The 16657-nt window shown below is 47.9% G+C and overlaps 1 protein-coding gene across 3 annotated transcripts in view; it reads right to left on the bottom strand.

Annotated features, from left to right (window-relative positions):
• The window catches only part of ZNF496 (zinc finger protein 496), a 33772-nt gene extending 30210 nt beyond the window's left edge, over positions 1 to 3562 (bottom strand). For 2 of the 3 annotated variants that reach the window (XR_012066412.1, XM_072953426.1), the window contains exons 1-4: positions 2814 to 3562; positions 2401 to 2627; positions 845 to 961; positions 70 to 496 (exon numbers count right to left, since the gene is read on the bottom strand). Coding sequence is in view for 2 of the 3 variants with exons in the window: in XM_072953426.1 (XP_072809527.1) it covers positions 70 to 459 (390 nt within the window). In the remaining variant the exon portion in view is untranslated. Of the gene's footprint in view, positions 1 to 69; positions 497 to 844; positions 962 to 1388; positions 1519 to 2400; positions 2628 to 2813 lie in introns of all 3 variants that reach the window. The other variant, XM_072953437.1, reaches the window with a different exon arrangement.
• Between the last annotated feature and the right edge of the window lie 13095 nt (positions 3563 to 16657).

Raw genomic sequence — 16657 nt, 5'->3', positions numbered from 1 at the left:
ACTCTCTCCCTCTCCCCTCCCATCCTCCCGGCCAGCCCAGCCCAGCCCAGCCCAGCCCCCTCTGCTCACCCACTGCCAGGGTCTCCCCGGCTCTCGTTCCAGTGCCTCCACAGCGGCCACAGCCTGATCGCCACTCTCGGGCTCCTGGGCCCTCACCCAGCCCTGGATCTCCCGGGGCAGGATGGCCAGGAACTGCTCCAGCACCAGCAGCTCCAGGATCTGTTCCTTGGTGTGCCTCTCAGGCCGCAGCCAGCCCCGGCACAAGTCCCAGAGGCGGTGCAGGGCCTCCCGGGGGCCCGCCGCCTCCTGGTAGCAGAAACGTCGGAAGAGGCGGCGGGAGGACTCAGGGCTGGGAGGCTCACCCTGGGGGCTAGGGTTCTCTCCCGGTGGGCTCCTCATTTTCCTGGGCTCCTCACTTTCCTTTGGAGCCAAGACTCGGGGGCACAGGGCTGTGGGCATGATGGGATTTGATGGGGGTCAGCAGCAAAAGACGACCCTATTTCCAAACAGAAATCACTGGCTTCAATGTTCTGGTCTCCTGCGATAGTTTTTTCGGGGGTGGTGATGGGGAAAGTGACAAAGCCCACAGAGACCACCCCTTATGAGAAGCCCTGGGACAGGTGAAAAGTGTCAATGTGAATGATGCTTACACAAATGGAGAGAAGGAACGACCCCATTCCCCAAAACATCATTATATGATTCCTCTAGCTGGGTGACTGGACAAACAAGGCATGGAGTCCAGGAGAAAGCAGTAGTATTTCAACGTGGCACTGGTGTTCCAAGCATCCCAGGAGACCAATGGGGCCGCATGCAGGAGAGAGATGTAATTAACACTGTGTGGTACCTTCAGTGGCCAGGTCCTCCTGGAAAGGGCTTGAAATGGATGAGCTGAGAAGGCCGCTATCTTGAGGATTTGCAGCAGAAGTCACTGTCTCTGCCCTTGAGACCTTTACAAAAAGAGCTGCGAAGACAAAGACAGACATGCACAGGAAAAGCCTTCAAAGCTGATCCAAGGTGAGAAATCCACCCCTGCTGGTGGCTAGGGCTGACTACTGGTGCTAGACCAATACAGAGCAAGAATCAGCCTTGCTCAGTGGAATACATACTGGGAGGCAGGGAATGAAGTGGATAGTCCAGAAGATACCCAGCCAAGGAATGGGGAGAGTCAATGGGGAGAGGCAGCCATATCCTGAGTTTACTAAAGAAAAATAATGCTAGGTATTTAAAAACATCGGTGATTTCAGATGAGCCTCCATCCAACTCACTAAAGTCTGAACAATCAATTCTAGCATATATTTAAAGATGTCTGGACCTTCCACCTTGCCTCCATCTGTCTTGCCTTCTCTTCTTGCCATCTTCAAAATCATAATGAATAAAACCACACACACCTCACAGCCCTTCCTCAGGCACAGAGATGAGACACAGCCTCCTTATCTGCAGGGTGGGGCTTAGGGGCCACTCCACCTCCCCAATGAACTCGGTACAGGGTGACATCAGAGTAGCTGCCACTACTCCAGACTATAGGACGCAAAGAAAATAAAAGGCAAATGGGGTTGAACACAGTCCCCTCCCCCAGCATCAGGCCTCGGAGATCCTTGGACAAGGTCATTCACTCTCCACACCCAAGCTGAAGAGGCTTCCCAGCACGCCAGCATCTTAACCTGCTCAGCGCCCCCTCCATTCGCCTTGCGTTCCATGCAAAGCGCAGGCCTCATTCCCATTTCACAGGAAGACAAATGAGGCCAGAAGAGCAACAAAGCCACTGAATAGCAGTCAGAAAAGCCCAAATCTCTGGAACTCTTTGCTTTCCAACACAAAAACAAATACAGACTGGCATAAAGGGACTCTGAGGGTATCTGGCTGGACACATTACAGCTTGCCCCACCCCATCAGATTTCCTCCAGTGTCTGCCACTGCATGTGAAACCCAATCTCAGCCCTACCCACACCACGTTCCCTTAACGCAGCCATCATACATCTGCTGGACTTCTAAGTTCCTCAGGTCTGCCCCCAAGCTAGGGGGAACCAGTGCCCCACCCTCAGTACTCAGTGGTCGCTGTAAGGTATCTCGCTCTGGGCTCTGCCGCTTATCCCTAACCAGACTGCCACAGCCGTGTTCCTCTTTGTCGTCCTGGTAACTGGCACATAAGAGGCTCAAGACTGATTTGTGATGAATGAACTAACGTTAGTCCCAGGAGTATCCCACAGGGGGCGGGGCGTGCTTAAAGCAGCTCTAGGAGGAGGACCAGAGCTGGATCCGCAGAAAGGAAAGGGGATGGGCATTTCATGCTAGGGAAAAGGGGCAAGCTTTTCCTTGCTCCAGTCCTCTCTCCCTCGTCCCTCCCTAACACACATCCACACCCACACACGCCTCCAGTTTAAGCAGCTTCCGGCTCCTCACCTCACAGCCTGGAACTCCTTCCCGGCGTCTAACTCAAATCCCTCCTGCTGTGGCGGAAGTCTACGGCAGCAGCTCCTCATCCTTCCAGCCCGGCCTCCCGGGTGTCCTCCCCGAGGCGGGTTCTCTGCAGCGGCCAGGCTCCCTGGCTAGCCGAGCCCCCGTCTCCTGCTTCTGCAGAAAACCTCGGCTCCGCTCGGGAGGGAAGAAGTGAGAGCAAATGGAGGCACCTGAAAAACAGCATTTGCGTTGTCTTATCCCCCCTGCGCGAAGATTCAGCGCTCGGCTCCGGGGAGGGAGGCCGGAGCGCGCGGGGCCGGGAGCCCGGGGCCGGGGGAGCGCGGAGCCGGGCGCGCGGGAAGGCGCCGAGCGGGCACGCGGGCCGCAGAAGCCCGGGCCGCTCGGGCCGCACTCACCGCCGCGCCGCGTCCCAGTTGGCGGGCCGCGCAGGCCTGGCCGCCTCGGGAGCCCGCCGGACGCGGAGGAAAGGAAAGGCCGAAGCCCTCCGGCTCCCTCCCCTGGGACACTTCCTGCTCCGCTCTAGGACCGAGGAGGTCTCCGCATCTCAGTGGTTCGCTCCCCCGCCCCCCAGCCGAGGTGTGCGCAGGGGGTGACATCCGACACCCCCGGCCCGGCCGGGCCCGCGCGCCCCGCCCTGCCACGCCCCGCTCCGCGCGCGCTCGGGCCTCGGCGCCCGGCCGGGGGGCTTTGTGGGGCCGCCGCGCCGCGGCCGCCCGGCCTCCCCACGGGCTTGCGCGGGGGACGCGCGCCGAGGCGGGGACGGAGGCAGGGGCGTCGGAGGCACGGCGGGGACCGCGCCCGCGGGCGGGGGCCGAGGACCCGGTCCGGCGGGAGGGCTCGCGCGGGTGCGCCCTGCCGTGGGAAGGTCGGTTTGGGGGCTCCTGTCTTCGCTGCTCTCCCCTGCAGATTCCCCCAAGGGCATCTGGACGCCTGGAAGGGCCGATCCTGGAGCCGAGGCTGAAGGCTGGAATTGGGAGGGGGGAGCGGAGGGAGAAGACTGCCGCGCACCGTGAGCCGCTCCATTGCCGGATCCCCGTGTGACCGCCCACATCCCACGCCCCGGCAGGCCCACCCTCCTTCCAGCCAAACCCTTCTCTGCGCCGGTCCCGCGGCCGCCGGAGAGGCGAGGAGGGCTGGAGAAAGGAAGACTCCATTCCCCGCTTCGTCCTCTGTGGGACATCAAAGGTGTCAGCTTTCGCTTTTTTAGGGTGAAGCGTATTTGCGGAGTTTCACAGCTGCCCGTTATTCTTCCCTTCTGAGCATCCGGACAACCCTGAGGAGTGCGCAGAGGGGCTTCGGTCAGCCCCGGCCCCCAGAGCGTGGTCGGGGTGCTCATTGCCCGCTTAAGTGTAGAGTGTACCTAACTGTTCACGCTGAGGCAGAGGGTCAGGTTAAGGGACTTTTGACCTGAAGGCAAGTGGCAGTGAGGGGCAAGAAGAACTGGGGCCTCCGGACCCTCAGACAGGGCTATTTGCCACCATCTATGCTGAACATAGTCCAGAGGCTCAGAAGGGTCTTCCTGGGGTCATCCTTCATCTTTCAGGTTCTGGAGCTTACGAGAAAGCGTCCCGAGCAAGCCTGATTCCCACCAACCCTTCTTTTTTTTCATCTGCCTGGCACTGAAGTTGGACTCTCCCAGAGAAGAAGCCAAAGAACAACAAAAAACAAAAAACAGAAAAACTCTCCATTACCTGAGGGAACATACGACCGCAGATAACTGATTTCCCTCATATCATTTCAAGGGCAAGCAGACTATACCAGTTCCCCCAGAGGAAGTGACCTGGCTGAGCAGGTGAAAAGGAGGTGGAAGAACTAAGGAAACACATTTCTTAGCGCTGTTGCTTCCTCATTCCATGGACTTGAGTGCCTTTTGTTTCTTCCTCTAAATTATGCATAATTACTCCTGACTAGCGGAATTACTGGGAATCACCATTTGTCGTATGCTTGGATTCTGTGACTTTTGCAGGAAATGGACCAAAGCAAAGGAGTGAAGCTTAATTTTGTGAAACAGCGATTGTTTCTCCAGATGACAGCCAGATGCAGTCAGGGCCACCCAGAGATCTTACCTAGAAGCTGCAGATACCAGTGAGAACCACCCCCTTCAGACTTAACTGGACTCAGTGTTAACAGGATTCATGTATACTCCGTTCTCAGGAGCAGCAGCCAGGCACCATGGCCTGGAGAAGAGACCTGGGGAGGAACCAAGAATCGGCCAAAGCAGGTCAGGCTAAGGTGCTTTAGCAAACAGCCCAGACAGCTCTAGAAGTCCAGATCCTCTGCCTGAGTTACCAGCCCTGTGACCAGGCAGGGAACAACCTGTGAAGTGTTAGTAATTTGTGCTTATAGTTCTGTCCCCTGCAGTTGTAAAACAGATAAAATGCAGGGCCCAGAAACCTCCAGCACACAGCATCAGTTCAGTCCTCACTGCCCTAACCAGTTCTTTCCCCTGAGCTGACACCTCCTTGCGCACTGTTGTCTCTTTGAAGCTTTGTGTTTATTGTGCATTTTGCTCAGCACAGGAGTTAGTGTCAGAGTGCCTCGGTTAAAACCTGCCTCATCAATTCCTAACTGGGTGATCTCAGGTCTGCTTAACCCATCCGTGCCTCCGTTTCCTCATCCAGGAAATGGATGATGCTGTCTACCTCGCTGAATGTACAGGACCATGCAGTCACTCAACGAATGGGTTCTGAGTACCCGCTAGGCACTCATGGTGCTAGGTGCCATCCCAGGTCCTCAGAGTACATCTGTGAACACAGTTGGCTGGGGGGATAGGAGGAGGGGTGGGGCAAACAGCAAAATCTACATGATCTGCTATGTTTGATCCACGCTGCAGAGGGAAAAGGAGGTGGAGCGGCCTCAGGTATCAGCGGTGCTGGGACGCGCTAGTGATGGTCACAATATTAAAGAAGAGGTCAGGGCAGGTTCCATTGTGATGGTGACATCTGAGATGAGGGAGTTGATCAAGCTGAAGCCTAGGTGAGAACAGGGTCCCAGGTGGAGGACACAGTGACAACAAAGGCAACAAAGGTACGGAAGTTCAGTGAGGCAGCCAGTGAGTGAGGGCAGTGGGGTGTTAGTTTAGGATGGAGGTTGGGATGGGGGACAACTGGAGGCCATGAGAAGGTGCTTTCCTTGACTCCAGATGGGACTGTGACAAATCCCACAAGTGAAGCAACAGAAAGAGAACCCTGAATGTAAACCCTGCTCGAGGACCATCAAGCCACCTCACACTGATGTGTACATTTCATTTGGTTTATAGTATTTTTTTTTACATTTTTATTGATTCATAATCATTTTACAGTGTTGTGTCAAATTCCAGTGTTCAGTACAATTTTTCAGTGATACATGGACATATACACACTCATTGTCACATTTTTTTCTCTGTGATTTATCATAACATTTTGTGTATATTTCCCTGTGCTATACAGTGTAATCTTGTTTATCTGTTCTACAATTTTGAAATCCCAGTCTATCCCTTCCCACCCTCTACCCTGCGCCCCCCCCCCCCCCCCCGGTAACCACAAGTCTGTATTCTCTGTCCATGAGTCTATTTCTGTCCTGTATTTATGCTTTGTTTTTGTTTGTTTGTTTGTTTTTGTTTTTTAGATTCCACATATGAGCGATCTCATATGGTATTTTTCTTTCTCTTTCTGGCTTACTTCACTTAGAATGACATTCTCTAGGAGCATCCATGTTGCTGCAAATGGCATTATGTTGTCGGTTTTTATGGCTGAGTAGTATTCCATTGTATAAATATACCACATCTTCTTTATCCAGTCACCTGTTGATGGACATTTAGGTTGTTTCCATGTTTTGGCTATTGTAAATAGTGCTGCTATGAACATTGGGGTGCAGGTGTCATCCTGAAGTAGATTTCCTTCTGGGTACAAGCCCAGGAGTGGGATTCCTGGGTCATATGGTAAGTCTATTCCTAGTCTTTTGAGGAATCTCCACACTGTTTTCCATAGTGGCTGCACCAAACTGCATTCCCACCAGCAGTGTAGGAGGGTTCCCCTTTCTCCACAGCCTCTCCAGCATTTGTCATTTTTGGATTTTTGAATGACGGCCATTCTGACTGGTGTGAGGTGATACCTCATTGTAGTTTTGATTTGCATTTCTCTGATAATTAGTGATATTGAACATTTTTTCATGTGTTTTTTGATCATTTGTATGTCTTCCTTGGAGAATTGCTTGTTTAGGTCTTCTGCCCATTTTTGGATTGGGTTGTTTATTTTTTTCTTATTGAGTCGTATGAACTGCTTATATATTTTGGAGATCAAGCCTTTGTCGGTTTCACTTGCAAAAATTTTCTCCCATTCCGTAGGTTTTCTTCTTGTTTTATTTCTGGTTTCCTTTGCTCTGCAGAAGCTTGTAAGTTTCATTAGGTCCCATTTGTTTATTCTTGCTTTTATTTCTTCTAGGAGAAAATTTTTGAAATGTATGTCAGATAATGTTTTGCCTATGTTTTCCTCTAGGAGGTTTATTGTATCTTGTCTTATGTTTAAGTCTTTAATCCATTTTGAGTTGATTTTTGTACATGGTGTAAGGGTGTGTTCTAGCTTCATTGTTTTACATGCTGCTGTCCAGTTTTCCCAACACCATTTACTGAAGAGACTGTCTTTATTCCATTGTATTTTCTTGCCTCCTTTGTCGAAGATGAGTTGACCAAAAGTTTGTGGGTTCATTTCTGGGCTCTCTATTCTCTTCCATTGGTCTATATGTCTGTTTTGGTACCAATACCATGCTGTCTTGATGACTGTAGCTCTATAGTATTGTCTGAAGTCTGGGAGAGTTATTCCTCCAGCCTCTTTCTTTCTCTTCAGTAATGCTTTAGCAATTCTAGGTCTTTGATGGTTCCATATAAATTTTATTATGATTTGTTCTAGTTCTGTGAAATATGTCCTGGGTAATTGGATAGGGATTGCATTAAATCTGTAGATTGCCTTGGGCAGTGTGACCATTTTAACAATATTGATTCTTCCAATTCAAGAGCATGGAATATCTTTCCATTTTTTAAAGTCTTCTTTAATTTCCTTCATCAATGGTTTATAGTTTTCTGTGTATAATTCTTTCGCCTTCTTGGTTAGATTTATTCCCAGATATTTTATTACTTTGGGTGCTATTTTAAAGGGGATTGTTTCTTTACTTTCTTTTTCTGTTGATTTATCATTAGTGTAAAGAAAGGCAACTGATTTTTGAACATTAATTTTGTAATCTGCTACCTTGCTGAATTCTTCGATCAGCTCTAGTAGCTTTTTTGTGGACCTTTTAGGGTTTTCTATATATAGTAACATGTCGTCAGCATATAATGACACTTTTACCTCTTCTTTTCCAATTTGGATCCCTTTTATTTCTTTCTCTTGCCTGATTGCTGTGGCTAGGACTTCCAGGACTATATTGAATAGGAGTGGTGATAGTGGGCATCCTTGTCTTGTCCCAGATTTTAGTGGGAAGCTTTTGAGTTTTTCACCGTTGAGAACTATGCTGGCTATAGGTTTGTCATATATAGCTTTTATTATGTTGAGATATGTTCCCTCTATACCCACTTTGGCGAGAGTTTTTATCATAAATGGGTGTTGAATTTTATCAAATGCTTTTTCTGCATCGATTGAGATGATCATGTGGTTTTTGTCCTTTCTCTTGTTGATGTGATGTATTACATTGATTGATTTGCGTATGTTGAACCAGCCTTGTGTCCCTGGGATGAACCCCACTTGGTCATGATGTATAATCTTTTTTATGTGTTGTTGGATTCTATTTGCTAAAATTTTGGTGAGGATTTTGGCGTCTATGTTCATCAGTGATATTGGCCTATAATTCTCTTTTTTTGTAGTGTCTTTGCCTGGTTTTGGTATCAGGGTGATGGTGGCTTCATAGAATGAGTTTGGGAGTATTCCCTCCTTTTCAATCGTCTGGAAGAGTTTGAGAAGGACTGGTATGAGTTCTTCTTTGTATGTTTGGTAGAATTCCCCGGTGAAGCCGTCCGGTCCTGGACTTTTATTTGTAGGGAGGTTTTTAATTGCTATTTCTATTTCCTTTCTAGTGATCGGATTGTTCAAGTGTTCAGTTTCTTCTTGATTCAGTTTTGGTGGACAGTATGTTTCCAGAAACTTGTCCATCTCCTCTAGGTTATCCAGTTTGGTTCCATATAGTTTTTCATAATATTCTCGTATGATATTCTGTATTTCTATTTTGTTTGTTGTAATTTCTCCATTTTCCTTTCTTATTTTGCTAATTTGTGCTCTCTCTTTTTTCTTCTTTGTGAGTTTGGCCAGAGGTTTGTCGATTTTATTTACTTTTTCAAAAAACCAACTTTTGGTTTGGTTGATTTTTTCTATGATCTTGTTAATCTCTATTGTATTTAATTCCTCTCTGATCTTTATTATTTCCTTCCTTCTGCTGCTTTTTGGGGCTTTTTGTTCTTCTTTTTCTAATTGATTTAGGTGGTGGGTTAGGTTTATAGTATGTTGCGGATATGAAATGTTTGCTGTGCCACCAATCGCTTCAACTTTGGGGAGACCAGAAGTGGACAGAAGATCCTGGCTTCTAGAAGTTGGAAGGGGAACCAGATAATAAATAAATGGCTTTGCAGTATGATGCCATTGGTGATAGATGGCATAAAAAATAAAACAGGGTAAGAAGGAGCCTGGTAGGGTGGTCAGGTAGGACCTTTATGAGAAGGTAACATTTGAGCAGAGAGCAGGTGGAGGGTGAACTGAACAGAAGTGGGCATGAAGAACATTCCAGCAGAGGGAACAGCTCATGCAAAGGCCATGAAGCAGGAGCTTGACTCCCTAGAGAAAGAGGGACTCTGGAATGGAGAGACTGGATTTTACACTTGGAGGGTTTCAAATGAGGACATGTCCAAATGACACTTTCATTTTACCATGATCACTGTGCTGAACAGACTAGAGCTGGATGGCAGAGGTAGAGGCCATGTTGGAAGCAGCCACAGAAATAGAGGCAGGACATGGTCCATTCCAGAGTCTGGAGGTCTAAGGCTGGTGAGCAATGGTGATTACCCCCAGGGTGTGCTGCTGGGTGTTAAAGGAGTGAGGAACAGCTGTTGTTTTGGTTCCAACTGAGTGATGGGAAGGTCTGCCTGGGAGACTGCAAAGCAGGTTTCTGGGAAGGGTTTGGGAGACAAAGATGGGTTTTGGACTTGCTGGGTCTGAAATGCCCAAAAGACAAATAATTATGACCCTCCTGGGAGAAAGCCAAGGCTAGCGGAGGAAATCTGTTGTCACAGCACAGAGCAGAAGTTGAAACCGTGGGGTGGATGAGTGCAGGTGGAGAAGGTGCCTTGGAGAGGGTGGCCCTGCCATGCCAACTTTGGAGACTGGGAAGAGAGGAGGGAAATCTGGAGGAGAAGGGGAAGGAGAAAGTGGGGATGGAGGAGAGAGGCAGGAGGCAGGAAGAGAAGGAGCAGCCACTGTGAGGTGGAGAGAAATCTGGGCAGTGCTGAGCCTTGGAAACCCAGACAGGCAAATGTGTTTCAAAAAAGAGGGACAGTTGGGGGCAGGGTATAGCTCAAGTGGTAAAGCGCATGCCTAGCACCCAAGAGGTCCCGGGTTCAATTCCTGGTACCTCTTCCAAGCAGAAATCAATGAAGAAACCTAATTACCTCCTCTTCAGTGGGGGGTAAATGCAGAAAAAAGTGGCAGTGGCTGAGGGAACACGGGTCCCACCTTAAAGATGGGAGAATTATAGTGTGTGCCTTAAAGGAGGGAGAGGTCAGGCTGGAGCCGAGGCCCTGACCCTGACAGGGAGCAGGGGTGTGGAAGTTCGAATGCTCAGACACTCCTGCAAAATAAATAGAAGGATGGGTGGTTCATTTTATGCGTTATGAATGACAAATATTGTCAGCTATGTCAGTAAACAGAGGATGCTACAGCCATCAAGTCATCAGCCACTACCACCACCCCTGACGGTGAGCAGAGGGAGCTCAGGGTGCAGACAAGCAGGCCGCCAGCCTCTGCTGCCACCCCCAACAGTGCCCCCTGAGGGGACTCAGGATATAAAAGGACAGGACACTGGCCCTAGATAGCTAGGGGCTTGTCAAAGGAATAATGATTTCAATGAGCCCAGATTTTTGCACCTTCTTATACATAGAAAAGCACTAAATTCCTTAACTTGGGATATCTGGTTTTCTTTAATTAATGGTAATCTTTTGATATTCTGGCTACCTGGCCTTTGTTGCAAAAAACTCATATATATCCTGACTGCTCCCATGCCTGTTCAGAGCAGTCTCTTAGAGTGATCTGAGAGGCTGCCTCCCAGGCTCAAGTCCTCAGAAAATCCGCCAAATTAAAACCTCTCAACTTTGAGGTGGTGCATATTTTTTCAGTCGACAGTGTCAACTTGGCAAGGTCAGGGTGCCCAGATTTTTGATCAAACACTAGTCTAGATTTGCTGTGAAGGTATTTTTCAGACGAGATTAACATTTAAATTAGTAGACTTTGAGTAAAAGCAGATTATGCGCCATAAGGTGGGTGGGCCTCGTCTAATCAGTCGAAGGCCTTAAGAGTAAAGTGATATTTCTCTCTCTCTCTCACACACACACACACACACACACACACACACACACACACACGTTGCCTCCTCCCAACCCCAGCCCCAAGAAGGAATTCTGCTGGCAAACTCCCTTCTATCTTGAGCTGCAACATCACCTGTTCCCCTGGTCTTGTCCCTTGAATGCTGGCCTGCCCTGCAGATTTTGGGCTTTCCAGCCCCCACAATTGCATGAATCCAGCCCTTAAAATCAATCAATCAATCAATCAATCAATCAATCAATCAATCTTAGCCCTTGGCTGACAGGGATGAGCAGGAGAGAACAGAGGTGAGAGAGGAGGGAGGAGAAGGCTCATCTTGCAGAGTCAGAAGGTGAATGGGCTGTAGCAAAGGAAACCATAAATTATGTCAAACATGGAAAGTAAACTGTGCACTGTGAAGTACCATGTGAGGCTTTCCCCAAACCCAGTATTTAGATACAGAAGGGCAGCAATTACAACTCCCGCTTGGGACCAGGTCATCACTCCACAGAATATGCTTGTGGACCGACCACAGAGGCAGGTGTGTAAAGATGCCTCATGTCACTGTGGTTCCCAGACCAGCCACATCTGCCTTCCTGGGAGCTCATTAGAAATAGAATTCTCAGGCCCCAAGCACAGCCTGCATGGTTAACCAGATGCCAGGGGCCTCTCTAGCTCTTTGCGGTTTGTGAAGCTCTGCTGTGAAGGGGTCAGCATGGTTCTGGGCACAGTAGATGCTTGAGAAACTGTAGCTTGACGAGCAGTCCTAGGAATAATAGTGCTGGATATTACTGCAACTTATTCGCAGGCTTCCAGCAAACAAGGACAGCAGGGCGTTGACCTGGTACCCAACATCCAGCAGAGGCTCTGGCCCGTGAAAAGGGCTCAGTGAGAATCCACTGAGTGAAGGAACTTGGCTTGATCCGTTTTCTCACAATACAGGCCTCCCAGCTGCTATATGAAGGCTGCTCATTTATTTTTATGGTTTTTATTTTTTATTTTTTTTCCCTTTTGATGAAGTCAAAAAGACCTGCAGAACTACACAAAGACCAACATAACCAACAACTCCAAAAAGGTTCCAGTGAAAGTACCTCTAAAATGGCCCAGTTGGTCACTGGAAAAAAGTGTCATTCCTTTTCCTTGAAGTCACATGTTGGGTGCTGTTGTCAAGGAAACCAAACCAAGACCCCAGACATCAGTTTGAGGGGAACTGTTCACGAGCACTGGAGTGTTAACACTGACTCAGCCGAAATACCAGGGACCCGTCTGTATTTTGGCGAGTTCAGTTAACTGAAGCAACCAGATTTATTGTGCTGGTGCCATGAGGGAGGGAGTCCAGAGGAGGCTGGAGTGAGGTTTGATAAAGCGAGAAGATAAGCGTCTTTTGTAAGGTTTGGTTGCAGCTGAAGGATGGAGGAGGAGGAAGAGGGTATCAGGGAAGTGGGGGGGTCACTTCTGCTTTGGACGCCGTTCGGAGGTGGGGTTAACTGAGGGTCATGGGTTGTCAAGAGGTGACGATAACTTAACTGCGGAGTCATGAGTGAGTGTAGCAAGCAGATCTGAGGTGTCCCTGGTAAAGAACGTAAGAGTCAGTCCAAGATGAGTGCACTGTGGCATTTCACAGCTGCTGCGAGACCTGAGGGAAACCCTGTTTCCTGTGAAAACACAGCTGCTTCACCGTGTCTGTCCTTCCTGCCTCCCCTCTTCTCTGTCTTCGCTGACTTCCAAGCTTTGGCTCCTCGACAGGCTGTGGCTCTTTTAGGAGGAAACCAACTCTGGTCACTGCAGTTCTTTGGATGTTTCCACTCATGTAAGTTTCATCTTTTCTGACCTTCCTTTCTGTCTGTTTCTCAAGTGAGGTGAATCCCAGGATCCTGGAATCTCAGAACGGCAACTAAGGCTCTGGGAGGGAGAAGTGGTCAAGGGCCCAGTGCTACAGATGTGTAGGGGTGGGGCCGGGAGACACCATGCACAGTATGTTCAGTATTTGCTAGGCTTACCACCCGTGCTTTATCGCGTGATGCACCCCACAACCCCAGGAAGCTGGAGACTTAAGGACCACATGAAGTGTTTGGAGTCTGTCCTATAGGTAAGAGATGCTCATTGCTTGCTGGATCCCACACTCTGATGCGTGTCCTGGTCCCTTCTCAGCGCACAGACCCTATCCTGGCCCCTTCATCTCCATCTTGCCTCCTGCCCACTCAGGTGCAGTTTAAGTCACATAACCATGGTGTCGCTACCTTGGGTGTTTTCTCTCAGTCTGTCCCAGGAAAGGGGAACTCTTATTTCTGTTCCCTTGCTGTGTAAGTTACTTAGATGCTGGGAGGCAGTGGAAAAGTTTCTCTGTTTATGATATGATCATAGAATACCTGGTTTACATGGATCGAACAAAATTTCTTACCTAAGTACACCCCAGCAGACAGCCAGAGATACTTAACAGGTATTTCTTTATCATAAATACCTTTTCCTCCTCAATTAACTGTATGTGAACTTTTAAACTTTTCAGTGTTCCGTACCTCTTATTTTAACTTTTTTAGTGGAGGTCCTAGGGATTGAACCCAGGACCTTGTGCATGCTAAGCATGTGCTCTACCACTGAGCTATCACACCCCCCCTGCCCCATACCTGTTATTTTAGTGTATCTCCGTTTACTTTTCTGTATTTGAGCCCCCAGATGGCACCACATATTTTTGCTCCAGACACAAAGAATTCTGAATTACTCCCCATTCCTCAAACGCTCCAAGTACGTTCACTTAATCTGTTAAACATAGCATGACCTATTCCAGAAGTTTCCTGACACTCTCTAATTACTGGTCCTTGATTTGCCAGTCTCCCTTCACCCTCATCCCCTCAAGGTCAGTTGACTCCATGTGCAGATGGGGATGGCAGTTAGGGTCCTGTAATGGGTAGAAATATGCCCCACAACACGATGTACTTCAGTCCTAATCTCTTATTCCTGTGAAAGTGACTACATTTGGAAACAGGGTCTCTGTAGTTGTGAACAAGTTATGATCATACTGCATTAGAGTGAGCCCGAAACGCAGTGATGGGTGTGCTTATACACAGGCATGTGAGGACAGGGTGAAGGCCATGTGACAGAGAGGCCAGAGAGGGGAGTGATGTGTCTACGAGGCCAGGGATCCCATGGATTGCTGGTAATCACCAGAAACCAGGAGAAAGCAAGGGAGGATTCCTCCCTAGAGCTGTCAAATCAAAACCATGGTCCTACCTATGCCTTGATTTCACACTTGGCCTCCAGAATCGTGAGAGAATAAACTGCTGTTGTTTCAGGTTTGTGCAATCTGTTATGGCAGCCATAAGATACTCACACAGGCCAGGACACCCATCCCCACCCGCTAACTTGGCTTGCAATATTAGGAAACTTGTTGTAGCCTTACTTTTCTGCTTGTTTTATGATTATTTCTAGTCCCTTCTAAATAAATTTGAGACCCTTCCATGAAACTTGGATGTTATCACCTTCAGTTATCCCTTGCTTTTTATCTCCCAGACCTAACTGGTTAGAATTCATAGTCCCCCATCCATCTTTTATGCGTTCTGGTTGTCTTGTTGAAGTCATCTCCTTGGAAATACTGAAATAATTGCCAGCAGATGTGCTGTCCCTAATCTCTCTCCTCTTTGAGTTAATTCAGTTTAGCTTTTACGGGGTGTCAACTCAGAGCAGCCCGGCTCAAGGGGTAAGCCAGTGGGGGCTTGTTCCGGAAGATGTGAAATCCGCATTGGCACAACATAAAGATGAAATGAGTGACCATTATGCAAACCATTTGCTATTTGGGGGGAACTCTGTGACAAATCTGAAGATGAGGTAAGAGGTCCTCATATACCAGGCTAAAGAATTTGGATTTCACTCTGTAAACTAGTGTTTCTCATGCTTTTTTGCCTGGAACCCAGAGAAATCATGATTCACCCTGATCATCTCTGCTCTATTTTATTCTGCTAGATAAAGACTGGCCTGTTGTTGGCAGATTCTCTCTTCAGCCAAACTCTACTCAGGTTTCTCTGAGCTTTCTTTCTTTTCTTCTTCTTCTTTTTTTTTTTTTTGCAGATATTGACAAGTTTATTTGAAAATTAACATTGAAAAGCAAATTTTCAAAAGAAGAAAAAATGGAGTAACAACGTGGTATTGGAACAAGCGTAGGCACATAGGTCAATGGAAAAGTCCAGAAAGAGAAATATAAATATATATGCTAATCGATTTGCAACAAAACTTCTAAGTTATGTGAATAGAGAAAGAATAGTCTCTTCTATAATTGTTGCTGGAACACGCATATGTGAAAGAAAAAGTCAAAACCAGAAATGGGGGGGAAAACCCCTCAAACTCATACTTCTAATAATATACAACTAAATTTTAAAATATTTTCCCCATCATTCTAACCAGCTTTGTCAAATGGACAAATACGCAGTTTGTCCCAAGTATGGTTAGCTCACCATATGCCTAAACACTCCCTGAGCATTTTTTCATCTAGACTTGACTTTTGGACTTTCATTCTTGCTCTGCATCGTCCAATTTTAGCAAGAATCCTGCTAAGTCAGTTTAACCAGAACACCCCACCCTCAAGATTTCTGATCACCCTTGAGATCTCTAATCATGTCACTCATCCCCCACCATCCCTTAGCTGGTATCTGATCACCATGGCCCGCCTTTAAGAATCCGCGTAGGTCAGGTCAGTTGAGCCAGAATGCCTCTTTACCCGTAATATTTCCTCTTTGTAATATTCTGTCTACTGACTCCCACCCTGCTCCTTGGCTATAAACTCCCACTTTTCCTTCTTATATTCAGAGTTGAGCCCAATCTCTCCCCCAATGCAAAAGCCCATTGCAGTGGTCCATACACCTATCTTCCCTGAACAAAGATTGCCTTATTGTGCTTTATTGAGCGTCATGGATGCTTTTTTCTTTATCACTATCACGAGCTGTTATGGGTCCTTTAATACAACGGACTGTTGATGAAAGGGTTCTCATCAAGCCAAGGGGATCCTGACAGGTACCAAATTCAGGTAGTATTTTTGGAAGTCCTGGAGAGAGAGAGGCATGGGCTGCTGTCTCACTGACTCAACAAGAAAATAGACAATTATTGGTGCGTACAGGAGTTGAAGGCTGGAAAGTCAGCTGCCCCATAACTGCTACTGAGTCCAGTCACTGAAGGGGTGTCCCTTTAATGTCTCAGCCACCATTAATGCTGTGAAAAGACATGGTCACCAAAACGTTTTCTCCCAGACCTGTGGAATGTCGGGAACCAAAAACTCTTGGCTTGTAGTAGCTTGCCAAGAAAGTGCGTCCTAAAGCCTGTGTCGTGGGCTTGGGAAATAAGAAAGGTCTGGCTCCTAAACCTCGCTCTGAATGGTAAGAACTAGAGTCCTGAACTGTAAGGTGGGCCCGGGGACTGACTCATGCTAATGACCTTCCTGGGGACACCCCAGCTGTGCCAGGCGTGAGGCTAAGGGGACTGAAAAAATGAGACAGACGCACCAACTGTAACTAACTTGATGTGAACACAGCTGCCCTCCTGTGGCTTAGATGATCCAGGTTCCCCACCCTAGGAATAGACCATCTAAATGCTTCTTTGTATTCCCATTTCTTTCTTTATCTTATTTATCCTGGTGTGGAAGGTTAGCATCTACTTGTATCCTTAAGCCTCACTTAAAAAAAAAAAATCTGCCTTTACCCCCCCCCAACAACTATTTGGTATAA

Source organism: Vicugna pacos, chromosome 3, assembly GCF_048564905.1.
Source record: "Vicugna pacos chromosome 3, VicPac4, whole genome shotgun sequence".
In the NCBI taxonomy this organism is placed as follows: Eukaryota; Metazoa; Chordata; class Mammalia; order Artiodactyla; family Camelidae; genus Vicugna; species Vicugna pacos.
This window is presented reverse-complemented; position numbering and strand designations above follow the sequence as displayed.